The sequence below is a fragment of the Hyperolius riggenbachi genome, chromosome 4, assembly GCF_040937935.1.
Source record: "Hyperolius riggenbachi isolate aHypRig1 chromosome 4, aHypRig1.pri, whole genome shotgun sequence".
NCBI classification, from domain to species: domain Eukaryota; kingdom Metazoa; phylum Chordata; class Amphibia; order Anura; family Hyperoliidae; genus Hyperolius; species Hyperolius riggenbachi.
Genome location: NC_090649.1, coordinates 327,207,385 through 327,235,266, shown reverse-complemented (window position 1 = coordinate 327,235,266; position 27,882 = coordinate 327,207,385). Strand labels below are relative to the sequence as shown.

General features: G+C 45.3%; 1 protein-coding gene across 11 annotated transcripts in view; it reads left to right on the top strand.

The window, feature by feature from the left end:
- The window catches only part of C4H6orf118 (chromosome 4 C6orf118 homolog), a 103,049-nt gene extending 76,408 nt beyond the window's left edge, over positions 1–26,641 (top strand). For 9 of the 11 annotated variants that reach the window (XR_011019387.1, XR_011019388.1, XR_011019394.1 and 6 more), the window contains 3 exons: positions 7,511–7,572; positions 9,161–9,390; positions 26,398–26,641. Coding sequence is in view for 2 of the 11 variants with exons in the window: in XM_068231758.1 (XP_068087859.1) it covers positions 7,511–7,572; positions 26,398–26,452 (117 nt within the window). In the remaining 9 variants the exon portion in view is untranslated. The remainder of the gene's footprint in view (positions 1–7,510; positions 7,573–9,160; positions 9,391–26,397) is intronic. The other 2 variants (XM_068231758.1, XM_068231759.1) reach the window with 2 other exon arrangements.
- The last annotated feature ends 1,241 nt before the right edge of the window (positions 26,642–27,882 follow it).

The window sequence follows — 27,882 nt, the reverse complement described above, 5'->3', positions numbered from 1 at the left end:
ATGTAATTATGCATTCTAACAGAAAATCTAACAGAAAAATCTAACAGAAGAATCTAATGCTGGGCATACACGGCGTCGAGGGGAGGCTTATCAATCGAGGGCGGTCAATAGCGGCGAATCGAGCGGGAGATGAGAAGCGCCGGCAGGGACGAGCAAGAATCGATCCACGAATGCGTGGACGCGCGGGGACGCGGCGGGGGTCGATCCGGCGGCTGATCGGCCGCCGGATCGACCCGTGTATGCCCAGCATAACAGAAAATTGTATGGTGTATTCCCAGCATTAGGTGGAAAAGCCTGCCAGGATAAATCTGGTGAAGTGTGATGAACACAGACTGTCCATATACAGTTTCCCATTTTGAATACAATGCATTTACTACTACTCTTTGCTTTCTGTTCTTTAGCCAGTTCTCTATCCATGTACTCCCATTCTCCACAGTCCCTCTATCCCCAGCTGCTGCACTAGGCTCTTGTGCATTACAGTGTTAAAAGTTTTTGAGGAGTCCAGGTATTTTATTTTCGCAATATCTAAATATACAATCACCAGTTGATAAAAGCTGTGCTGGTCAGGGAAAACTTATCATTAGAGATGAGGCCATTCAGGGGCGGCCTGGTGATGCGCTGATCCCACTTTTTCTGCGCAATTCTTAATTTTACTGGTAGCGCGCCCAGGCTATGCATATGCACAGGTAGGTTTAGTTAGTGTTAGGTCCCCTCCCATGGAGGAAAGACTTCTACGACAGTGGGAGGGACAAGTACCTAACAATTGCAAATTGTTAGTGAAACTAACATCCTCCAAGTGGTAGACAGGTCATGTGTTGCTCATTGTGTATTTGAATCCCATGAGTGGGGTGTGCACTTTTTTGCAGGTAAGCACTCATCTGTTTTTAAGTAGCGCTGTTCATTTCTTTGCTGTGTTTGATTTAATTCTGGTCAGCTGCTCCCACTTGTTAGTGTTTCTTTGGTGTATATGCAGAGCCTCTGTTTGGTTCAAGGTGCGTTCGTAGTTCCTGGGGGGGCTCAGCGCATCTCTGAGCTGAGGCCATTCAGGGGCGGCCTGGTGATGCGCTGATCCCACTTTTTCTGCGCAATTCTTAATTTTACTGGTAGCGCGCCCAGGCTATGCATATGCACAGGTAGGTTTAGTTAGTGTTAGGTCCCCTCCCATGGAGGAAAGACTTCTACGACAGTGGGAGGGACAAGTACCTAACAATTGCAAATTGTTAGTGAAACTAACATCCTCCAAGTGGTAGACAGGTCATGTGTTGCTCATTGTGTATTTGAATCCCATGAGTGGGGTGTGCACTTTTTTGCAGGTAAGCACTCATCTGTTTTTAAGTAGCGCTGTTCATTTCTTTGCTGTATCATTAGAGATGGCCCGAACGGTTCGCCGGCGAACTTCCGGGGTTCGCGATCGCGGAGAACCGCAAACTTTTCCGGAAGTTCGGTTCGCCCCTATAGTGCATCATGAGAGTCAACTTTGACCCTCTACATGACAGTCAGCAGGCACATTGTAGCCAATTAGGTTACACTCCCTCCTGGAGCCCCCCCCCCCCCCCCCCTATAAAAGGCAGGCAGCGTCCGGCTTTTCACTCACTCGTGTACCTGCAGTAATTAGTAAGGGGATAGCTGCTGCAGACTCTCATAGGGAAAGCTTAGTTAGGCTTCTTAGCTTGCTCCTTGCTGATTCTTATTGCTAAAAAAGCACCCCACAACAGCTCTTTTGAGAGCTAATCTTGTTCTTGTGATCTTTTTTCTTTTTTGTGTGTGTGTGGCCCACTGACACATGTGTTGCATAGACAGCCTTGGTAATTCCTACTGTGTGTGCCACTGCCAGGCCCAGCACATTCAGTGACTACCTGTGTGTGTGACAGGTGCACATTACCCATCACTGCATATACCTACTACTACCTGTTGTTCACTTCAGTGCACCCACCTACGTGAGCACATGCAGTGTCACTGTGCCTGTCCGGTACCTGTCTGTGTGTGACAGGTGCACATTGTAATACCCATCACTGCATATACCTACCTGTTGTTCACTTCAGTGCACCCACCTATCTACGTGAGCGCACGCAGTGTGATATTCAATACCACCAGTCACTCTACCTGTTTACAGTACGTGTGTGTGACAGGTGCACATTGTAATATCCATCACTGCATATACCTACCTGTTGTGTTCAGTGCACCCGCCTCATCACTGCATATACCTACCAGTTGTGTTCAGTGCACCCACCTACCTACGTGAGTGCACGCAGTGTGATATACCACTCCATGCATACCTGTTAACTGCACCTGTGTGACTGCACATTGTATTAGCCAAGTCAGTGCATACCTTTCACTTCATCCCCCCCAATATGGACAAAACAAAACGCAGAGGCAGGCCACCTGGCAAGTCTGTACGAGGTCGCGGTGGCGTGATTTTGTGCGGCCCTCGACCAAAGTACAGTGTTCAGAAGAAGGCACGTGCCATCAACCCCCAATATTGTCAGGACGTAGTTGACTATTTAACACAGTTCACCTCATCTTTCTCAGCTTCCGCACGGAAGCGTGACATATCTTCCTCCTCCTGCTCTGATTCTGGCACCCCACTTAACACTTAGTCGGCTGCCACCACCAAAGTGCCATCACCCCAGGGCTCAACGGTGTGGAAATTTTTTTGTGTGTCTGCCTCAGATGAGAGCAATGCCATCTGTACTCTCTGCCACCGAAAATTGAGCCGTGGAAAGACCAAGACCCACGTAGGGACAACTACCTTACGAAGGCACATGATTACAAAGCACAAACTGCAATGGGATGACCACCTGAGGAAAAACAGCACACAAAATCAAAGCCACACAACCGCAGTGGAAGATACCAGGCCGCAATTTTTTCTCAAAAAAGGCGATACCTAAACTGTACCGTGATTTTGAAAGGCAAGTGGTGACATCTCTGGCACACAGCGTTGGGTCAAGAGTCCATCTGACCACGGATGCCTGGTCTGCAAAGCACGCTCAGGCCTGCCCGAACACTAAGTCAGTCCCCACACACAGCATCTCTGCCTGCACGCCATGTGACTGCCTGCCCCAGGACTAAGTCGCTCCCCACACAGCATCTCTGCCCATAGGCCGGTTGACTGCCTTCTCCGCCACCACCAACAGGGTCCAGGACTCCAGGGGGATTCCTGAATTCTTAAGGCCACAGCTAGCAGCAGCCGCTATAATAATTTTTCTGGTGCGTTTACATGCCTGCCTAATTTTTCTGGCTGCACTGCAGCTGCAACAACAAAACAAAAGGCATGTTAATGTGCCAATCCCCCTTCCCCCTTGCGTATCACACCTATGATAATAAGGTCATTACTTCATTGTCCACAGACCAAATTTGATCAGCTGGACAGTCACTGTTCTGTCTTTCAGCTACCTCAGCCCGGCGACCATATGGGCTGGAAAGGTGACATCACGTGCACTCTCGTCATGATGCGCACCAGTCCAGCACGGCCGTCACTACACAAACAGCTGTTTGCAGTCAGTGCATACCTTTCACTTGAATGGATGGGAGACTTGCCCTCCATAACAGATTCTCGTTACAGGTAGTAAAGTTGATCAGTGTCATATACAGCGGGGCCTCAAAAGTCCTCCTGTATTGTTATTTTTGGTCACTACTTAGGGACATGCATGCCATGCCTGCTGCCTTCCTTGGATGTGTGGTAGCCATTCCTGCTCCCTTGCCCACAGCGTGCCTGCTGCCTTGGTTTGATGTGTGGTGGTAGCCGTTTCTTAGGCTCCCATTCCGGAATCAAACCCTGATTCCCCGGCCATTACCTGTGGTCACTCACAATGGCAGAATTGCCCTCCATAACAGATTCTCGTTGCAGGTACTGAACAACAAGCAGAACAAGTATTTAAAAAAATAGATGTAAGCTTTAACAATGGTAGAGAAAGAACCATCGAAAGTTGATAAGACAGTCAGACATTACCTGACATCACTGAGGAAGAGCAATCTCGACATGGTGCGCACCAGTCCAGCACGGCCGTCACTGCACAAACTGCTGTGTGCGGTGCGTTACACAGTGAGTTTGGTGTGTCAGTGTGAATAAGTACTCTAATTACACTCCCTGATTGATGTATACACATGCAAGATGTTTTAAAGCAAATTTAGCATGCAAAGTGATTTCTGCCTTTAAAACGCTGCTTTGCGTCAAATCTAGATTTTTCCCCGGGACTTTTGGCGTCTATTCCACTCATCCATGTCCCCCTCCAGGTGTTAGACCCCTTGAAACATCTTTTCCATCACTTTTGGGGCCAGCATAAATGTTTTTAGTTTTCAAAGTTCGCTTCCCCATTGAAGTCTATTGCGGTTCGTGCAAACCGAACTTTTGCGGAAGTTTGTGAACCCGGTTCGCGAACCGAAAATCGAAGGTTCAGGCCATCTCTACCTATCATCAGTAAACTCTAGTTAAAGGGACCCTGAGCATTCCATGAGATATCCTAAAACAGTTTGCACACAATTAATGTTAACTACTTTAGCCGCAGGGATGTGGGTCTCACGTCCGCGGCTGCTGCTGCTACAACCGCAGGCTCGCGAGACTCGCGTCCCTGCACTTAGCAGTGGTGAACGTCATTCCCATTAATTCATCTCCCCTCAGGTCCCCGTGATCACCGGCATCAATGAGATTCCTGCGTCAATTCCTATGTAACGCATTACTTCCTATTTGCATACTTATGGTACGCTAATAAAAAATAATGCACAAGGACATCTTATGGTCAAATAGTAAAATTACACCTACATACATTAGGGACTGAATTTTTTAAAATATGTATGTCAAGAGGGTGTGTATTGTTAAATTATGGGCCTATAAATAGTGATGGATTTAAACCGGAAAAAATGCACCTTTATTTCCAAATAAAATATTGCCGTCATACATTGTACTAGGGATATAATTTAAACATTGCAATAACCGGGACAAATGGGCAAATAAAATGTGTGGCTTTTATCCACAGTACAACATTTTATTTTAAAACTATAATGGCCCAAAAACTACGAAATACTATTTTTTTTTTCTATTTTTTTCCTTAATATTCCCATTAAAATGCATTTAGAATAAAATAATACTTAGCATGCACCACCCAAAGAAAGCCTAATTGGTGGCAAAAAAACAAGGTATAGATCATTTCATTGTGATAAGTAGTGATAAAGTTATTGGGGAATGTATTGGAGAAGTGCTGAAATGTGAAAAGTATGTATGAATGAAGCATTTATTAGAAAGTATTATTACGGTAAGTATGGTTACCCTGTTCAGATTTTTTCCCCTTCTTGGTTAGTGGGAAATCTCAGCTGTACGCCAATCATATGGAACTGACCCACTTCAAAGATGGTTACAGAGATCATGTAAAATGGCCTATCAATAGCTGAGCTGATTCCTATAGAATTTCTGAAGTGAAATAAAAAGAGAAATGTTAGATACTTACCTCCGCAGTGGGGAGCCTCTGGATGGTCTGTGTCCTGTAGTAAAATCTGCTATGTGTGCACACTCCCACACATAGCAGGTGTGGGAGTGTCCCACTCACCCAATCTGCAGTCCCTGGCGTCCCCCCACTGCACAGTGCTGATTATCTTTCCTCAACTATCCATTACTCTGCAGGCCTTTTCTACTAAAAATAGCTGCAATGTAAGGGCCATAACCCCCTAGCAGCAGATTTGCAGTGCTTGCCAATTGCCGGAGATCAGCATAGCACTGCATTAATGGATCTCTATGGGAGCGGGACCAGAGAAAGTGGGACCAGTGGTGGGGGGACAGAGGGACTGTAGCGTGGTTTCGGTTTCCAATGCGGTTGTGGTGATTGAGGAAAGAACTGGCGTGGTCTGAAAGGTTTCCTTGGTGAGGTTTGTGGGGGTTTGTGGGGGTTTGGGCAAAAAGGGTGTTTGGGTGGGCCGTAGAATGGTTTAATAGGTTTCCTGGGATATATATTTTGATATGGTGTGTGCTGTCTCACAGGTTTAGGAATGAACTGATGAGGGGTTCTCTGGTGTTTGAATTGAGGGATCGCAGGGATTGGGTCGGGAACCCCTATTGTAGTTATTTTTACGAGGTATTATAGGTGACGGTTTGGTCTGCCACTTATACGCAGTTGTTTGATTATATGTGTTGTGCTATAGCGACATTTGGCTTGAATAACCTCCGCTTCTTAACCAACAGAGCACACGGGGACTCTGGAAGGGAACTACGTTTCCCATGATCCCCTAGCGCTTGGGTCACCTGATCGCCGCCTCCTATCAGGGGAGCGTACCACGACTTTAGCAAGGAACTACGGTTCCCATGGTCCTTAGTGCCGCCCCACATGACGGTTTTGAGCCAATCAGGGCTTACCTTACACTCTCTGCGGCGATCACAGCCCGGTAACATTTTGCACATCGGCGGCTGACCTCCATTATCATTGTAAGTAAATGCCGATACATCTGAACTCTTAGCTCAGTCTCCAGTGTTCTCTGAGGACGGCGAAAAGCCGAAACCGGTAGGAACTGGAGACTGGGCATTTACTAGACCTGCTACATTGATTGTATACAGTATGTGTATGGAATACACTACATGCGATTTTTAACTTCAAGGGTCCCTGTTATAAGGGCCCGCAATGTAAGTTTGCGTATACCTTTGTGTTTTAAGCAATAAATTGTGATTTTTAAAGAGGAGCTGTTAGGTATAGGGTCTCAGAGAAAATAAACACATATATATCAGTAGCTAAAGATTGGCTGTACTTACATTACATATGCATTTCACTGTCCACGTTTGGATTTCACAGAATTTGTATATAGTATATGCAGAGAATGATGCTCCTGACAGCTCATGGCAGGTTCCATGTTTGTGAAGCCAAATGTGTCGTCATGTCCTGCCTGCTTCTGATCACAGAACAGCTCATACTGAATAACACTAGTTTGCAGTGAATATTAATGAGCCATGTGGCTAGGAACAATAGCGGACTCCTGCAGTGTACGCTGCCCCGAGATTTATCTGTGCTGTGGCTGGACTGAGTTTTAGAAGCTGCTGAAACTTGATCCCGTCTTCTCCTTAGCAGCCAAGGGGAGGGCCCCAGAATGCTTTGCAGTATGTTATGCGGCTTGCGTCCTGCTTAGGTCTAAGCTGTGCTGATAAGCACACATCAAAGGTAAGAGAGATCTTTATCTTCAGTAATGTCTTTTTGGCTTCCTTCTAAACTGTTTAACACAGGAGACTAGAGGTTTAAATTAGCTTCTGCAGCCTGACAGTTACTCTTTAAGAGTACAAGTGACCAACAAGTTTGTCTATTGTTTTGGTGACGGTCACTTGTCATACTTTGTGGAGCACTGTGCTGTGAATTGCAGAGCTTTTTCCTGTGGTTGCCAAGCACTGAGGATTGATGCTACATGTGTTAACGACAATAGATGGAATTGGTTACCTAAGCAACTGGCAGAGTTACCATATCAGGAGAGAACGTTTGGATAAGCGCCTGTATCTACATTACAACCGTGACTATAACAAGAATCTTGTTTTATATTATCCTAGGACCTGGATTCTGAAATACAACGACTGCTGATGAAACAGAAACAAAATTTAGACAAGCAGGAGTAAGTATACAATGGCAATGTAACTGTACTGTGGTAATTTATGAAGGATACTGCAAGTCCACAAAATATGTTTTTTTTCTTATCAATTGTTCTCATTTCAGGCTGGTATTGCCAGAATGGCTGAGTTGGCCAGTCACTGCCTTCTGAAAAATACCAACCCACATGGTTTTTCACATGGGGGGCTTTTTCGCAAGATAATTTTTTCCCATATCCCCACATCCAGTGGCTATGAAGAGGTAGGGGTAACTCTTCCCACCCATATAAAGCCCTGGTAAGGGAAATGACATTAGCCCCTTTACCACTGAGGAGGTTGTCCCCTTGTGCACCAGAGCGATTTTCACCTGTCAGTGCTCCTCTCTTTCATTCGCCAAAAACTTTATCACTACTAATCACAACAAGAAGATCTATACCTTGTTTTTTTCCAATTAGGCTTTCTTTGGGTGGTACATTTTGCTATGAATTATATGTTAAATGCATTTTAACCTCCCTGGCATTATAATTATTTCCAGATTTAGGGTCTAAAAGCTGTGGAATTTTTTTGCAAACGTTTAGACCAGCCTCCTGTATATGCCTTCAACGGATGCATGTGTTTATTGAAAATGAATAATAAAGTTTTCAGACATCCAATTCGCTTCTATTATCACAATGGTTAACCATATAGCAATACGCAACATCGTGGAGGTTCCATTGTGATAATAGAAGCGAATTGGATGTCTGAAAACGTTATTGTTCATTTTGAATGAACACATGCATCCTGTTGAAGGCATATACAGGAATTGAACTGTTCAGTGCTATAGTACAAGGAGAAAAAATATACTGCTGGATATATATTTGATATTAAGGGAGATCTGTTGATGGCTTTTTATGGATGTTGGAAGTACTTTGTTGATGCTGGAGGCTTTTTATGGACATTGATTTGAGAAGTACTTCACTGTTTTTTTTTACTGAATCCTACTTTATATTTTTTTCTCTCTAAACAACTCACTGCAATGAGAGTGTGTGTGGGCTCTGTATGAGAGTGGTGGCTTTAAAGGGGGAAGGTGCTATTAATGTCTAAGTCAGTGACGTGTTTTATAAATTATAAAGGTTTATATACTTTTACAAATAGCGCTGTGGATATCATTTTCTAACATTTTTTATTGAAGTAACTTGAGGGGTACATTTATCCACTTAGCTGCTGGTTAGGATTTTTCAGTGGTCTGTTTAATGGACCAACAGGAGCGACGACATAAATACCGGTAATCTTTGAATTAGCCTTTCGAAGTCTCTCATTGGTCCACTGATCTGACCAAAGATAATTCTTGTCTTTAAGAATTCATTTTGGTCCAGGTCAGTGGAGCCCTAGCAAGAAATTAAAAGATAGTTAGCCTGGGACTCCTTTTCAGAGTCCACCAATATGAACAGGTGTCAGGGAATCTTCAGTCAGAATTGTGAGAACACTGTAGAGGATTTTCATAATTCTGTACGTTTCCAACCTTTGTGGGTAGAGATATAATTCCCTAATGTTCATAGGTGTGGTTGTAGCTACTGTCACACGCCCCATACTGCCCAGACCGCTCACTGCCTCTCAATCTGCTTCATCCCACAGACCATCCAATATCTTGAATGCAGTCAATGTGCTAGAGTATCTGGAATTGGAGAAACAGACAGGCCAGTAGGAAATGCATGAAAACACCAACATTTTACCACGCACACTTTTATGGTTAAAGGAAACCAGAGCTGACGATCATCAAAAGTTTTATACATACCTGGGGCTTCCTCCAGCCCCTTCCACATGGATAGCTCCCACACCGCCGACCTCAGTCTTCTCCTCCTCTGGTATGAGAAATTTCAAGGAATTTGGTACAGCACAAAACCCAAATTGATTCAGACTTAAGGACTACTGTAGGGGGAAAAACAATTGAACTTACCCGGGGCTTATAATGGTCCCCCGTAGACGTCCTGTGCCCGCGCAGGCACTCACTGACGCTCTGGTCTCTGCCTACGGTTCACTTCTGGAATTTCTGACTTTAAAGTTGGGAAATCACTGCGCCTGCGCAGCCGTGTCTTCGCTCCCGCTGATGTCACCGGACCTGGGCCTCCTGGTGAAGTCAGCGGGAGCGAGGACAAGGCCGCACAGGCGCAGTGGTTTTCTGACTTTAAAGTCGGAAATTCCAGAGGTAAAATAGAGGCAGGGACCAGATAATCGGTGAGTGGCTGCACGGGCACAGGTGTGCGGGGGACCCGGGTAAGTTCAACTCTTTTTTTTTTTCCCCTACTCCCCTACAGTAGTCCTTTAATAATATAAAGACTAATGCCAGAATACCTGATATAGTAGGTGCAAAACAGAAAACAGAGTATGGGAACATACAGATAAAAGGCTTTCTTCTTAACTTGAAAAAACAGGGACTCAGAAAATAAATGACAGGTTTTAAAAATTTATTCTGGAAAAGAAAATACCAGAAAAATTACCAAATTGGTTGTATAATTATAGTAGCAAATTAACTCACAGGGATCGATTGTTTGTTATCTTGCAAAAAAAATGTGAGAATGAGCTACAAATAGAATAGCAAACTATCTTTAAAGGGGAACTTCAGCCTAAACAAACATACTGTCATTAAGTTACATTAGTTATGTTAATTAGAATAAATAGGTAATATAATTTTTTACCCACCCCATTTTAAAAGAACAGGCAAATGTTTGTGATTCATGGGGGCTGCCATCTTTGTCATGGGGGCAATCCATCTTTTTGGTTGAAAGGAGGTGACAGAGAGCATAAGACACAGTTCCAACTGTCCTGTGTCCTGATAACCCCTCCCAGCTGCATGCGTTAGGCTTCAAATGTCAAATTCAAAATGCAAAAAAAAAAAAAAATTGCACCAAAACAGCAGAATGAGAACAACATCAGAAATCCCATCATGCTGTGTACAGCATCAGGGGAAAAATGCCCGGGCAGTTTTCTTCTGTGCAGCTAAAAATGAGGCTTGAATAAGAGAAACAAAGTTCTGATGCTGTGAAACTGTTAAAGAAACACCAGGCCTTTTCAGTGCTGCTGAGTCGATTTTTAGTCTGGAGGTTCACTTTAATCAGTGCTGGATGCCACAAAATACTAAAATTCAACTGGTACAGTATAAACATTCAACAAAATGGTATTTAACACCTAATAAACTTAGCCAATGGTGCTGTAATCAGAGCAATACCTGTTGGAGTGGTAATATTGATACAGGGGATCTGTTATATATAATTTGTTCTTGTAGCAAGATACAACATTTTTGGCGTTTTGGAGTCAGAATATTGAATAGGGACAGTCTACAAATCTTTGTCTGCAAAACTTTGTATTATTCCTTATCAATGACTGAGCAGATGCAGTCAATAGAACAGTTGCACAGAGAACAGAAAGCTTTTTCTCTCTGTGCCCTTAGTTATCAGTCTCTGAGGACAGGGAAAATAAACCTCACCCCACATGTGGCCCCTGAGGCTTCTAGGCCCCCTGTCACTGGCTGGCTGCATCCCTTGCAGGGTTTATTGTTACGCCCCTTCCCAGGGTAATCATCTTAGGTCGAAAGGGGGATACTAACCTCTGTCACCACCAAACTCCTCATCCACGCCTTGACTACTGCAATGCCCTTTTGTCTGGCCTCCCTATGACCCAAATTGCCCCGCTGCCGTCCATCATGAATGCGGCAGCCAGAATTATCCACTCCTCCCATCGCTCCACCATGGCGACTCCCCTCTGAATCCCTCCACTGGCTTCCTATCCAGTCCAGAATCAGATTCAAGATACTGTGTCTGGCCTACAAATCTGTCCACAAAACCTGTCCAACCTACATTTCTGATCTTGCTCAGAGGTACACACCTAGCCGCTCACTCCGCTCTTCCAATGAACTTTGCCTGACCACCCCCCACATCACCCAGTCCCATGCATGCCTCCAGGACTTCTCAAGAGCTGCTCCCACACTTTGGAACTTCCTACCTTCACCTATTAGGGTTGCCCCCTCTCTCAAAATGCACCTTTTTACTCTGGCCTACCACCCCTCACTGGTGCTCTAAACCCGTAGCTGAACTCTGGTCCCCTACCTTTTGTGTTGCTACCTCTCCCTCTAGATTGTAATCCTTTGGCAGGGTGCTAATCCTTGTGTCTCCTAGCTGTTCATGCACCTCCATTACTGTACACTTATCCTATGGATCTGAGTGAACTTTTGAGTAAACTTGGCTTGCCTAATCTCCATGCTCCCATCCAGTAACTAAGCATTACCTTTTACTCATACTGTGCTGCGTGACCTGGTTTGCATGTATTCCTGTATTGTCTTATTGCTGTATGTCACTCCTAAATAGTGTCTGTAACATTAACTAATGTCCAGCGCTGTGTAATATGTTAGTGCTTTATAAATTGTTATGATCACTTCTGCAGCATGTACTGCTGGCTGCAGTTTTACTGTAGACAAGCAGTTTTTGAATTCTTTGCGTGCATTTGCTCGCATAGTTTTGCCTGCGCTCACACTGAGCGTTGATTCCATCTGCAGTCGCTCTGAGGTTGATGACGGTTTAAGATGCTTTTGTGAAAGCAAACATTGTATTTTGCAATAGAGCAGCAATCCCTTTCAGGCAGGCTGTATATCATTGTCTGCCCTTTCCTGCTGTCAGGCTGTGATTGATTATCATTCACCTGTGTGGGAATCTGCATGTCTGCTCCCATTGGATGACCTCAGTATAAAGGACTGCTTCCTGCAGTGCTCCATGGGCTACCACAGTTCCAGCATAAGCCTGTCTTGTTGCTACTCTGGCCCCAGACCGTGTTCATAGTTATAATGTTAATTCATGTGGACTGTACTGATCTCCTGCGTAGGAGTCAGTGAGTCCTTCTAGTCCTGTTTATCAGTATTTGTTACTTTGCTGGTCTTGCATCATATATTGGTTCATCGCCGATATATACGCATACTAGCGCATTTGTTATTTTCCTTGTATTTGTGTTACGTTAATACATCAGTGTCACTGATATATACGTACTCGAACTGTTTATATCCTGTGTTCAGTCAGTCAGTTTCCAGCACGTTTCGGTAGGTTGCGCGTATCGTGATCACCCGTGCTTAGTTAGTTCAGTCCTGTTCCTGTTACCTTGCGTGGATTGCGCTCACTTCTGTGTAGAAGTAGCGAATCCTTCCTAGTCCTGTTCCTTGTATTGCTCCAGTTCCTAGCTAGTGTTCCTTGCTTATGTTATATATCGGTTCATCGCCGATATATACATATGTTAGTCAGTCGTTTGCAGTTTCATTGATAGCTGTAATTATAATACACTAGGAATATCATATCCATTGTATATTAAGTACTGTTTGTGGTTGCTCGGATCCACGCCTGCTCTGTGCGCCACACCTCCTACGGGAGTCAGTCCTCTCCTCCACTACAACTGGGGATATCCTGTTTCCTTGTGCTTGCGTGTGTGTCTCCTTCACGTCAGGTTATGCATGTTGTGCTGACTGTGGAGAGTATACCACCGAGCGTAACATTATGGTAGCCCCATTACAAATCCCCATTGTGGAGGAGACCTCCAGCAATTATGACACAGTTTGTTATGGTTCCTGTTCCTTTAAGAAATTTGAAAAACTTACCTCTGAAACAGTAGATGAGTTTCTTTCTGAATGTACTAGATTTCTATCTAATCCCGAACTCCAAGCTACATCTGTTACCCGAACTCCAAGCTACATCTGTTAGTACCTGGGCGTCCCAGTTAGTTTATATCCTGTTTAAAGGGGACTTGTTTATGTGGGCTTATGATGTTTTGGAGCACAGCAACTTTAAAGAAAGACCTCTTGAATTTCTAGCTTTTGTGATCCATAACTGGCTGAGCAAAACTAATTTGCCTTTTCCTTTGAATAAGCTCCTGGCAGTTAGTCAATCAGCTGATTCATCAACTGCTTGCAAAAACAATCAGTATGCAAGTGGTTGTAATGACAGTTTTCTTTCATCTGTGAAACTTCCACCAAAAGCTGTTAACCCTAAGATTTTGAATAGAGCTAAACGGAAAAAATCTAAAAAAAAGCTTCACAGCCCATAGTTTCGTTGCCCATAGCAACAGCATGTGAGAAGTCTATACCTGTGAGATCTCTCCGTTACCCATGGTAACCAGACCTTTGTTTCCCAGCAGTTTGTTAAGATGTTCCATTTATGATCCTGCGCTGGAGAAAATTCCCAGAAAGTGTTCCCAACCAGCAAAGTCGTTGTTCATGGCAGAGGTGCCAAGCGTATTTTGGACTCCGTGCTGTGTATCACTCCAGTTGTTTATTGCCTGAGGAAGCGGGATTTTGCCCGTGAAACGCGTTGCAACTTGTCTTTGGAGTATATAAATAAATCATTTATTACTTGAATCGACAGTACCTGTGTCTGTTTTGGGTTGGCTGGTCCACCACCGCATCCCGAACGTTTTAAACGTTTTAGTGACTTTTATCCTACTGGCGCCTCTGTACAGTTCTACACATCAAGAATCCACCCTTGGTGGAAGGGTGGTACACCCTCTTTTTTTCCTCTATCCACAGAGAGCGACGTCTTAATCCTGAGTGGGGACAGGCTTGTTCTCCCCACCTGCCTTTTCAGTGGTTGCCTTGGAGGTAACCCTGGTTTGTAAGTACAATACTTACGTTTCATCATTATCATTCGCACTCCTCCAATACAAGCTACACTATATTGGGCTCTCGGTTTTCTACCTTTTTTTATTTGTTGTTCATGGCGACTGCGCATCAGATCTATGATCAGAACCTGCCATTAACAGATAATGAAATTCAATTTTCTTCTATGGGAGTCAAATGGACTTATGAAACTACTAGTGAAATTTCGTTGCTAGCCAGGGAGAATAAAGATTCTTGTTTAAATGAATTGTCTGAATATGATTATGAAGACATATTACAGAGTATTGAGCAGATCAACTTATTTGTGCAGCAAGGGAAATGTGCATATACTACAGTTCAACACTTGTTACAGGTCTTGGAGATTCTTAGGAATAAGAAATCTGCCAATCGCCTGCTAGATGACCCAGTGCATGTTCCTGCCAAAACTGCACCTGTGAACTGTGTTCAGCCTGAATGTTCAGCTGTCGTTAAGTGTGCATGGGATCCTCCATTTGAGAGGTGGGAGATTGAAGCTCTGGTCTGTGAATTGGAGAGTGATTCAAGTTCATTCTGTCATTTTTTCAGTGCTAAAAGTGAAGCAGTATTGAATGCATGCATTAAGTCTGCTTACAATTTAATAAAAACTGGTGTGTGTGGATATGACTTTGTGGCTCCGTTGATCGATGTGTGGGAAATGATTTTGGATGATTTTTATGCGATTCAATCAGTTGATACCAGGGAAAGCACACTGTCAGTTGGAGATTGTTCCACTTCTTCAGTTCCTGAGGCTCCGCAATCCAGTCAGGTGACCTCAGAACTAGTGATGGGCGAACAGTGTTCGCCACTGTTCGGGTTCTGCAGAACATCACCCTGTTCGGGTGATGTTCGAGTTCGGCCGAACACCTGACGGTGCTCGGCCAAACCGTTCGGCCACATGGCCGAACTAAGAGCGCATGGCCGAACGTTCCCCGAACGTTCGGCTAGCGCTGTGATTGGCCGAACGGGTCACGTGGTTCGGGCCCGAACGCGCTCTGATTGGCCGAACGGTCACGTGGTTCGGGTAAATAAATACCCGAACCACGTCATATCTCCGCCATTTCTCTGTGGGTTTAGCTTTGGGTAGGCAGGCAGGGTAGTTCGCTCTCCAGCCACGCTAGCCAGGGTCCCCCCCAGTCATTGTGTGTCGCTGCTGGGAACAGTAGTACACCGCTCGCTCAGCCACACTATATAGCATTCTGTTTACTGCCACTCTGTGTACCTCGCTCAGCCACACTATATAGCATTCTGTTTACTGTTCTGTGTCTGCTGGGAATAGTAGTACACCGCTCGCTCAGCCACACTATATAGCATTCTGTTCACTGTTCTGTGTCTGCTGGGAATAGTGGTACACCGCTCGCTCAGCCACACTATATAGCATTCTGTTTACTGTTCTGTGTCTGCTGGGAATAGTGGTACACCGCTCGTTCAGCCACACTATATAGCATTCTGTTTACTGTTCTGTGTCTGCTGGGAATAGTGGTACACCGCTCGCTCACCCACACTATATAGCATTGTGTTTACTGTTCTGTGTCTGCTGGGAATAGTAGTACACCGCTCGCTCAGCCACACTATATAGCATTGTGTGTACTGCCACTCTGTGTACACGGCTCAGCCTGACTATATAGCATTGTGTGTACTGCCACTGTGCACCTCGCTCAGCCACGCTATATATAGCATTGTGTTTACTGCCACTCTGTGTACACCGCTCAGCCAGACTACATAGCATTGTGTGTACTGCCACTCTGTGTACACCGCTCAGCCAGACTCTATAGCATTGTGTGTACTGCCACTCTGTGTACACCGCTCAGCCAGACTATATAGCATTGTGTGTACTGCCACTCTGTGTACACCGCTCAGCCAGACTATATACCATTGTTTACTGACACTCTGTGTACACCGCTCAGCCAGACTATATACCATTGTTTACTGACACTCTGTGTACACCGCTCAGCCAGACTATATACCATTGTTTACTGACACTCTGTGTACACCGCTCAGCCAGACTATATACCATTGTTTACTGACACTCTGTGTACACCGCTCAGCCAGACTATATACCATTGTTTACTGACACTCTGTGTACACCGCTCAGCCAGACTATATACCATTGTTTACTGACACTCGGTGTACACCGCTCAGCCAGACTATATACCATTGTTTACTGACACTCTGTGTACACCGCTCAGCCAGACTATATACCATTGTTTACTGACACTCTGTGTACACCGCTCAGCCAGACTATATACCATTGTTTACTGACACTCTGTGTACACCGCTCAGCCAGACTATATACCATTGTTTACTGACACTCTGTGTACACCGCTCAGCCAGACTATATACCATTGTTTACTGACACTCTGTGTACACCGCTCAGCCAGACTATATACCATTGTTTACTGACACTCGGTGTACACCGCTCAGCCAGACTATATACCATTGTTTACTGACACTCTGTGTACACCGCTCAGCCAGACTATATACCATTGTTTACTGACACTCTGTGTACACCGCTCAGCCAGACTATATACCATTGTTTACTGACACTCTGTGTACACCGCTCAGCCAGACTATATACCATTGTTTACTGCCACTCTGTGTACATGGCTCAGCCAGACTATATAGCATTGTGTGTACTGCCACTCTGTGTACACCGCTCAGCCAGACTATATAGCATTGTTCACTGCCACTCTGTGTACACGGCTCAGCCAGACTATATAGCATTGCGTACTCTGCCAGTCAGTGTGTATATTGCTGGGATCAGTAATACTCCACTCACCGTCAACCACTATATGAGCTCACCATGAGTTCCTCAGAGACCTCCGCTGTGAGCAGCACTCCCAACAACAGCAACAGCCAACGCCCCACGCAAGCTATAACATCCACCCCAGCAGCCAGTGGTCAGCAGCAGCCCTCCCCGGAGGAGAACGTTGTGTCCATCGGTCCGGCGCCAGAGCGATTAATGAGGGCTGCCATTGAGGGGATGATGGGGCCTGATGTGGAGGAGGAGGTCGGGCTCAGGCCAGCATCCCAAGTTAATGTTGAGGACGATGAGGGGTCTGTGACTGTGTCTGGGGATGTTGGGGTGGCAGAGGTGGTGGGTGGGTCAGACTCAGGAGAAGAGTTGTATGATGAGGATGATGATCGGGACCATCTGTATGTGCCTCAGAGTCCGACCCCGGAAAACATGTTGTATCGTGTGTTTAGGTACTAAAATCTGCGTTCCCAGTAGTGTTGGGCGAACAGTGTTCGCCACTGTTCGGGTGCTGCAGAACATCACCCCGTTCGGGGTGACTATATAGCAGACTATATAGCATTGTGTTTACTGCCACTCTGTGTACACGGCTCAGCCACACTATATAGCATTGTGTTTACTGCCACTCTTTGTCTGCTGGGAACAGTAGTACACCGCTCACCCGCCACTGTATAGCATTGTGCTCTGTGTCGCTGCTGGCAATAGTGGTACACCGCTCACCCACCACTGTATAGCATTTCTGTACTGCCACTGTACTGCTGCCAGTCAGCGTGTACTGTAAGGATAAGTGAAATGAGGAAGAAATCCGGTGAAAGAGGGAGGGGCAAGGGAAGAGGTGTTTCCCCTGACGGTTGTGCTGGGGAGCTGTACTCCACGGCGGCGGCCCCCCACAATGACATATGACGAGTTTGAGGAGATGGAAGAGGAGGGTATGGACAATGTGGACATAGACCCAGATTTTGTTTGTGAACGAGAACATCGCCGTCGTAGCAGCAGCACAGATGAGTCTGTTGAAGAACCCACTGCTGCACGAGTTCGCCTTGTGCCACAAGGTAGGCGGCGCGCAATTTCAGGCACCACAAGCGTGGAAGTTCAAGTGAGAGGCAAAAGAGGCGCAAACAGAAATCGCCAGCAAGGCAGGTGCTCCAAATTCTGGGCTTTCTTTGAAGACTGCACTGAGGATGTTACCATGGCGATTTGCAAGGTGTGCAAGACCCGCCTGAGCAGGGGGAAAAGTATTAACAACCTCTCCACCACCAGCATGAGCCGCCACATGCTATCCAAACATCCCACTCTGTGGGCAAACGCGGCAGGACAGGGTACCACCAGCAACACTGCCTCCCTTGGGTTCACCAGACTCACCACCAGACCCGCCTCAGCAGCAGCAGTAGCCCAGCCATTGCGTGGTTCAAAACATTCCAAAAAATCAGATGACGCTGACACTGTCACTTTCCGGAGTAGTGCTCTTGAGGTCTCCCAGTGTTCATCAAACACAACAACCAACAGCCCTTCGTTGTGCAGCCCTACGGTTCAGTTGTCTGTCTCGGAGATGTTTGAGCGCAAGAGGAAATTGCCAGCAAATGACCCCCGGGCCGTGGCAGTAAGAGCCAGCATAGCCAAGCTTCTGGCCTGCGAAATGCTGCCATATCGAGTGGTGGAGACAAACAGCTTCAAGGGCATGATGTCAGTGGCCATCCCACGTTACGTGGTTCCCAGCCGCTACCACTTTGCGCGCTCTGCAGTGCCTGAGTTGCATGAGCACGTGGTCAGCAAAATAACCCGAAGCTTGAAGAATGCCGTTGCCTGCAAGGTTCACGTATCCGCCTCTCCACAGAAAATGCAGACCGTCTGACTCAAATTAAAATGAATCAATCCTGGATTGGAAATGACTACGCAACACTCCAGGACCCCAACCAAGTAACATGACCAATGAACATCTGGGATGGTTTAGCGTTTCCGGTCCCTGTTTATTGAACCTCTCATCTGTATTACATTTATGACTGCATGGCGGCAAAAAGCATTGCTGCTATATCCGCACGCTTTTTGTCCTCATGCAAGGCCTGGGTTGTTGTGTCTCAAAAAGCATGGCCTTCTCCTCCTGCGCCTGCTCCTGTTCCATCACGTGTGCTGCTGCTGCTGGGTTAGCGTTTCCGGTCCCTGTTTATGGAACCTCTCATCTGTATTACATTTATGACTGCATGGCGGCAAAAAGCATTGCTATATCCGCACGCTTTTTGTCCTCATGCAAGGCCTGGGTTGCGTCTCAAAAAGCGTGGCCTTCTCCTCCTGCGCCTCCTCCTGTTCCATCACGTGTGCTCTGTGCTGCTGCTGCTGCTGGGTTAGCGTTACCGGTCCCTGTTTATTGAACCTCTCATCTGTATTACATTTATGACTGCATGGCGGCAAAAAGCATTGCTATATCCGCACGCTTTTTGTCCTCATGCAAGGCCTGGGTTGCGTCTCAAAAAGCGTGGCCTTCTCCTCCTGCGCCTCCTCCTGTTCCATCACGTGTGCTCTGTGCTGCTGCTGCTGCTGGGTTAGCGTTACCGGTCCCTGTTTATTGAACCTCTCATCTGTATTACATTTATGACTGCATGGCGGCAAAAAGCATTGCTATATCCGCACGCTTCTTGTCCTCATGCAAGGCCTGGGTTGTTGTGTCTCAAAGCGTAGCCTTCTCCTCCTGCGCCTCCTCCTGTTCCATCATGTGTGCTCTGTGCTGCTGCTGCTGCTGCTGGGTTAGCGTTACCGGTCCCTGTTTATTGAACCTCTTATCTTTATTACATTTATGACTGCATGGCGGTAAAAAGCATGCTATCTGCACGCTTCTTGTCCTCATGCAAGGCCTGGGTTGTTGTGTCTCAAAGCGTGGCCTTCTCCTCCTGCGCCTCCTCCTGTTCCGTCACGTGTGCTCTGTGCTGCTGCTGCTGCTGGGTTAGCGTTACCGGTCCCTGTTTATTGAGCCTCTTCTCTTTATTACATTTATGACTGCATGGCGGCAAAAAGCATTGCTGCTATATCCGCACGCTTCTTGTCCTCATGCAAGGCCTGGGTTGTTGTGTCTCAAAAAGCGTGGCCTTCTCCTCCTGCGCCTCCTCCTGTTCCATCACGTGTGCTGCTGCTGCTGCTGGGTTAGCGTTACCGGTCCCTGTTTATTGAACCTCTTATCTTTATTACATTTATGACTGCATGGCGGTAAAAAGCATGCTATCCGCACGCTTCTTGTCCTCATGCAAGGCCTGGGTTGTTGTGTCTCAAAAAGCGTGGCCTTCTCCTCCTGCGCCTCCTCCTGTTCCATCACGTGTGCTGCTGCTGCTGCTGGGTTAGCGTTACCGGTCCCTGTTTATGGAACCTCTTCTCTTTATTACATTTATGACTGCCTGGCGGTAAAAACCATGTTACCTGTGCAAAGAAACATGACATTTTCAGCATTTAAAAGACAATTTTTCCTTTGAAACTTTACAATCAATTTTCTCAAAAACTATAAGCTCTTTTTGCTAAATTTTTTTCCCTCTTGTACCCACTCCCAAGGTGCACATACCCTGTAAATTTGGGGTATGTAGCATGTAAGGAGGCTTTACAAAGCACAAAAGTTCGGGTCCCCATTGACTTCCATTATGTTCGGAGTTCGGGTCGAACACCCGAACATCGCGGCCATGTTCGGCCTGTTCGGCCCGAACCCGAACATCTAGATGTTCGCCCAACACTACTCAGAACCTCTGTCTCTGAGTTTTCCAGTTTCACAATTGAACTTGACTCCAGATTCGCAAATTTGGCATTCTGACCCGCCTGCTTCAGCATCTTTGGCTGATTCAGCGAATGATTCAGAGCTCTTATTATGTGAAATTGAAGTCCCTGAATCCCTGCCTTGTCCAGTAAATGTTCCTGTAATTCCACCCTGTACTCAGTAACTCAGTGTTACTTCCCAGTAAGACAGAAGCTACTGATACTTCCTTAACCTTGCCCTGCACAAATTTCTCAGCAAAGGATCCAGAGGCCCTGCTGACTTCTGAGTCCAGTCTAGCCAGTACTCATGAGTCTTTGTTCAGTGAAACAGAAATCAGAGAATTATTGTCTGCCTCAGCAAACACTTCTGTAGATTTTACCTGTGTTGATAAAGATCAATTCCTGTCTGATCCAGCAGATACCAATAGATGCACTTCATCAGTTCCTGAGTCTCAGCAATCATGTTTGGTGGCCTTAGAACCCCAGCATCTGAATTTTCCAATTTCACAATTGAAAAACTATGATTCAGAGTCACAAGCCCTGTGTCCTGATCTTTCTGTTTCTGTACCTTGCTCTAGTTCCACGAATGGTTCTGAGTATTTATCATGTGAACCTGAAATCATGGAATCATTGCCTTATCCAGAAAATGTTCCTGTAAATTCGCCCTGTACCATGAATTATTCAGTTCTTTCCAATAAAACTCAGGTCACAGAATCATTATGCTCTCCAGCAGGTGCTTCCATGGTTCTGCCCTGCAATATGGACTCTTCAGTGATCCTGTCCAGTGAAGCTGAAATTACAGAGTCTTATGCTTCACTCAGTACTGTAGATGCTTCAAGATCTCGAGCAGAAGACTCAGAGGCTCTGCTTACTTCAGTGGGTGTTGCAGTAGTATTCCCTTGTTTAGCAGCTGTTTTGGAATTACAGTCTGCTCTAGTAAAACTAGATTAATCCCTGCCTAGTGAAGCAGAAGCCATTGAAGCATTGTCCTTGTCAGCAAGCGTTTTAGATACCTTGCCCTGTACACAGTCTGATTTTGCTAATGATGTTGAGTCCCTCTCTGATATTACAGTAGCCAGGGAACTTCAGCCCAGTCCTCTGAATGTTTCAGAAGTCTTGCCCTGTGACATGGATAATTCTAACTCTCTGGAAAAAATAATAGAAATCTCAGAATTGCAGTCCGGGTTAATGAGTGTTTCTGAAACCCAGCCCTGTATCCTGGAAAATTCTGGTTCTCTGGCCGGTGTGGCAAAAGTTCCAGAGTCCCCTTCCTGTCCAGTGAGTTCCTCAGTTTTGCCTAGTTCAGTGGGAGTTGCTGCAATACTGACTTGTTTTGAAGCCCTTCATGAGCTCCAATCCAGTGTATTAGATGAGTCTCTGTCCAGTCCAGAAGAAGCTATGGAAACCCTGCCTAGTTCGGTGCATACATCAGAAGATTTGTCCTGTCTTGTAAATGCCCCTGAACATGATTTGTTAATAACCTTGCTAGAATCAGCCACAATCCTTCGCACTCTTGCATGCAAATGTTCAAACAAATGCATTCACAGATTCACTCATCCAGGCACAACTGTTATCCCTACAGCTAAGTTAAAAGCCGGGGTTTTAGTTCACAGAAGAATGTGGCTAGGGTCTAATTCAGTGCACTCCCTCCTTCCCCTGTATGTGTTTGTCAGCATGCACACAGCTTATGCTGGTGTATGCGCATGGTGCACATGGACACATAACGTTAGCTCCCTTGTGCGATTGGTAAGATGCACTGTCTGTCCCAGGAGAGGACGTCAGGATGTGTGCTCCTAATCCATTGATAGGTTTGATGCAATGAATGTGTTTGCATGTTTGCACTATGCATGTTACAGGGCCAGAGTTAGGACACCTATGTTTACCTGGATACTTCTGCGCAGTATAGGTGACTGACTAAGCATAAGAATGCATTCTTCTGTGAACTAAAACCCCGGCTTTTAACTTAGCTGTGGGGATAACAGTTGTGCCTGGATGAGTGAATCTGTGAATGCATTTGTTTGAACATTTGCATGCAAGAGTGCGAAGGGTTAATAGATTTTTGCTGTTTTCTAGCCACATCCCCTTCAGCACCTGCCTTTCCTTAATAATTTATTTAATGTCCTAACTAGATGCGATGTGCCTGGATATATGTATTTTGTTCTTGTTACTGACCCCTGTGGCTAGGGTCTAATTCGGTGCACTCCCTCCTCCCCTGTATGTGTTTGTCAGCATGCACACAGCTTATGCTGGTGTATGTGCATAGTGCACATGGATACATTACGTTAGCTCCCTTGTGCGATTGGTAAGATGCACTATCTGTCCCAGGAGAGGACGTCAGGATGTGTGCTCCTAATCCATTGATAGGTTTGATGCAATGAATGTGTTTGCATGTTTGCACTATGCATGTTACAGGGCCAGAGTTAGGACACCTATGTTTACCTGGGTACTTCTGCGCAGTATAGGTGACTAAGCATAAGAATGCATTCTTCTGTGAACTAAAACCCCGGCTTTTAACTTAGCTGTAGGGATAACAGATGTGCCTGGATGAGTGAATCTGTGAATGCATTTGTTTGAACATTTGCATGCAAGAGTGCGAAGGGTTAATAGATTTTTGCTAGAATCAGCGACATCTAAGTCTGAGCCTGCATTCTTTAGTGAGAATCCAGTAACTGTGAAGTCTAGTCATGATGATTTTTTTTTTGCCCAGTCCTGGTTTCGGTCCTATCTTGACTGACTCTGAGGTCCGCAGTTCCTTGACATGCCCAGAAGTTGCTCTTGTGCCAGTGTGCCCAGATGTGCTTCATGTGCCAGAATGCCCAAGTGTGTCTAATGTGTTAGCGTGCTCAGATGCTTCCCTAGTGGAGACATGTTCTGATATTGCCAGTTTGCCTGCATGCCCAGAGATGGTTCTGGTCCCTGAAAGCCCTGATCTTGATGTTTGTCCTTGTAATCCTGACTCGGGAATTGCCCTAGGTTCCATAGGGGTTCTTGATATTCCTCCATGTGAGCCTAAGGGGCGTTCTAACCTTTTGGGACCTCTATGGAACTTCAAAGTGTTCTGGGAGATCTCTGAGGAAACTTGTCCTGGTACCTTGGACTGGTTCAACAGTGGGTATTGTGTTGGTAAAGACAGTTCCGGTGGGCATTGCAAAGGCTTTGGCATTTTTGGACAGTCCCTGGAAGGCAGTGTGTATCGCTCAAAGTGTTTCGGGGGGCTTTTTCTGGAAATCGTGGTTCTAATGGGTATCACACTGAGGCTTGTAGTACTGATGGGCATGGCTCTGTAGGTTCTGGTTCTGATGGGTTCAGTCTTGTGGTGACTGATTCTGAAATTTGGTCTTGTTCGGGCTGTCCCGGCCATCATGAATTATCAGTCAGATTGTTTTACTGGGAATGTCCGTTTTTTAAGGGGGGGGGGGGGGTACTATTATGATCACTTCTGCAGCATGTACTGCTGGCTGCAGTTTTACTGTAGACAAGCAGTTTTTGATTTCTTTGCATGCATTTGCTCGCATAGTTTTGCCTGCGCTCACACTGAGCGTTGATTCCATCTGCAGTCGCTCTGAGGTTGATGACGATTTAAGATGCTTTTGTGAAAGCAAACATTGTCTTTTGCAATGGAGCAGCAATCCCTTTCAGGCAGGCTGCATATCATTGTCTGCCCTTTCCTGCTGTCAGCCTGTGATTGATTATCATTCACCTGTGTGGGAATCTGCATGTCTGCTCCCATTGGATGACCTCAGTATAAAGGACTGCTTCCTGCAGTGCTCCATGGGCTACCATAGTTCCAGCATAAGCCTGTCTTGCTGCTACTCTGGCCCCAGACCGTGTTCATAGTTCTAATGTTAATTCATGTGGACTGCACTGATCTCCTGCGTAGGAGTCAGTGAGTCCTTCTAGTCCTGTTTATCAGTATTTGTTACTTTGCTGGTCTTGCATCATATATTGGTTCATCGCCGATATATACTCGTACTAGCACATTTGTTATTTTCCTTGTATTCGTGTTACGTTAATACATCAGTGTCGCTGATATATACGTACTCAAACTGTTTATATCCTGTGTTCAGTCAGTCAGTTTCCAGCATGTTTTGCTAGGTTGCGCATATCGTGATCACCCGTGCTTAGTTAGTTCAGTCCTGTTCCTGTTACCTTGCGTGGATTGTGCTCACTTCTGCGTAGAAGTAGTGAATCCTTCCTAGTCCTGTTCCTTGTATTGCTCCAGTTCCTAGCTAGTGTTCCTTGCTTATGTTATATATCGGTTCATCGCCGATTATATACATGTGTTAGTCAGTCGTTTGCAGTTTCATTGATAGCTGTAATTATAATACACTAGGAATATTATATCCATTGTATATTAAGTACTGTTTATGGTTGCTTGGATCCACGCCTGCTCTGTGCGCCACACCTCCTATGGGAGTCAGTCCTCTCCTCCACTACAACTGGCGATACCCTGGTTCCTTGTGCTTGCGTGTGTCTCCTTGACGTCAGGTTATGCATGTCGTGCTGACTGTGGAGAATATTATTATTATTATTATTATTATTATTGATTTATAAAGCGCCAACATATACCGTGGCGCTGTACAAAGTAAGAAACAAACATGGGCTACATAATACAGACAATGGTGTACACTAATATACAAGATACATAATTAGTGACAAAATACAAAAAAATGATACAGCATACAGAATACAAAATACAGAAGTGGTAATGACAGTGATTAAAAGTAACATGATGAATAAAATGTATAATGATTTCCAAGACACAAAAGGGGGCGAGAGCCCTGCCCTTGCGAGCTTACAATCTAAAGGGAATGGGGGGGGAAACAAGAGGAGGGGTAGTATACGATAAATATATATATAAAGGCAGTGTGTTTTAGGATACCTAGTAGGAGTGCAATTTGGTCTTAGGACAAAGGGAAGTGGCCTAGGGTAGCGCATATGCTTGTCGGAACAAATGAGTTTTTAGAGAGCGTTTAAAGGTAACAAAGGTTGGCGAGTGACGAATGTGTTGTGGGAGGGAATTCCAGAGAAGGGGTGAAGCGCATGCAAAATCTTGTAAGCGGGAATGTGAGGAGGTGATTCTAGAGGAGGACAACAGAAGAACGTGTGCAGATCTGAGATTGCGATTGGGTTTGTATCTGGAAATGAGTGAGGATATGTATCGGGGAGAGAGATTTTGGAGAGCTTTGTAGGTTAGGGTTAGGAGTTTGAACTGGATCCTCTGGTTAATTGGCAGCCAGTGAAGCGCTTGACAGAGAGGGTCAGCAGAGGAAGATCGAGAAGAAAGATGAATGAGACGAGCAGATGAGTTCAGTACCGACTGAAGCAGTTTGTTAGAAGGTAGTCCACAAAGTAGTACGTTGCAGTAGTCCAGATGAGAAATTATAAGAGCATGTATTAACATATATATATAATATATATATATATATACCACCGAGCCTAACATAAATACGATAAATAAATAAATACATAAATAATAGAAAATGCAGACAATGATGCAAACAAATATGCCCATGGTCAAAAGAGCATACTGATGAAGGCACTAAAAACAGGCCGGGCAGATAGAATATGGCTCAGGTCTGCAAAAGAAAAGCCGGAGAATATTTTTTTATGCACATTAAAATTAAACTTAAATAAATAAAAAATAAATTAGTCCTTTCTCCAATGTGAATGATTAGTGACATCACGGTTATGAGTGTGCCCAAATCTAACACACATTTTATCTTTCAGAGAAATCAAACACCTGGTAGGATCCTTCTTAAATTCTGAAAATGTGAATTCATAACGAGTGATCTGGACGGAAAAAGATTTCTTCTAATATTACATTTTGTGGCACATCAATGAAATGACTTGTAGGATTTAGCAAAATGTTTATACAAATCTGTATGTTCATCTACTGGTGATGCGACTCTTCCACCATCGCTTGGAACTGGACCTCTTTAATCTGAGAACTGGAAATTACAGCATAACTCCAGCAATTTCATTTTTAGCATTATTTTGTAAGAAGTAGGATTTGAAACTTGGTCAGAATATGTTTTACTGTTTAATTTCCAGAAATTAAGAAAAATCGTTCTAGTGGGGAAACTGCAGCTTTAAAGTGTTTGTGTGTTTAATCTGCTTACAGTGTCCCAATTTACTTGCATTATTAATTGTAGCCTCATTTCTAAATGGCACTCTGGCAGTAAGTACAGTATAAGCTGTTACTCTCTACTACTAACAAATTACAATAATGGGCTCTAGGCCTCCCTCACAATGCCCTGTCACCGCTGCCATCCACTGCTGTCACATGTCAGCGTGCATGCACGAGCACAGCCCACCCCCTTGCCCCGTCCTCCTGTCTCAACGGCAAAAGCACGGACACAGGGTCACACAGGAGGAGGATGCAGGGACACAGGGGTTTTATTGTACTTGAATGAAAGTTGCCACACACGTAGTACATTAACCGGTGTAACTTATAGGATACTTTTTATCCCCATAACCAAAAAGTGGGCGGAGGCGAATACAAATTTCACTGGGAAAATGTAAACTGCAGCCATTCTTACACTGTTTATAGCAAGGTTCTCAAACTTTGCACAGTTGGTCACTGGGTGACTGCGATTAATATTCAGAAAAGTGGGTGGAGCCTAAAAAAGGCAATCAAATTTCACCTATTGATTTTCAAGGGGAATATTTAATTGCTGCCATTCTTGCACTGTAATGGCACAAGCCTCAAACCTGGTACAGTTGGTCATTGGATGACTGGGGTTCAAATTCAGAAAAGGGGGTGGATCTACAAACAGCCAATCAGATTTGTATCATTTCAATGCAAATTATTGATGCCAAAGACCGCAAAGCTCACAAACTTGGTCACTGAGTAATTGTGTGTTAGGGTTAGAAAAAGTGGGCGCAGCCAACACCAGCCAAATACATACCCGGGGAACGCAGGGCCATCAGCTAGTTTGTGTATATATACATATATATCCTCTATAATAAAACCCCTCTGTCCCTGCGTCACGCTGTCCCTGTGTAGCTGGGTCCGTGCTTTTTGTTACTGCGCATATGTGCAGCACGGACCCAGCCTCACAGGGACAGAAGGACGGGGCCAGGGATCTGGCCGGGCGTGTGAGCAGACGGCCGGGTGTGCGGTGGGTGCGCACGTTGCGGGTGTGCGTACGTGCGCGCACATGCACAGTAACATGTAGCGGCGAGAAAACACAAACCTAGAGCCTGTTTAAG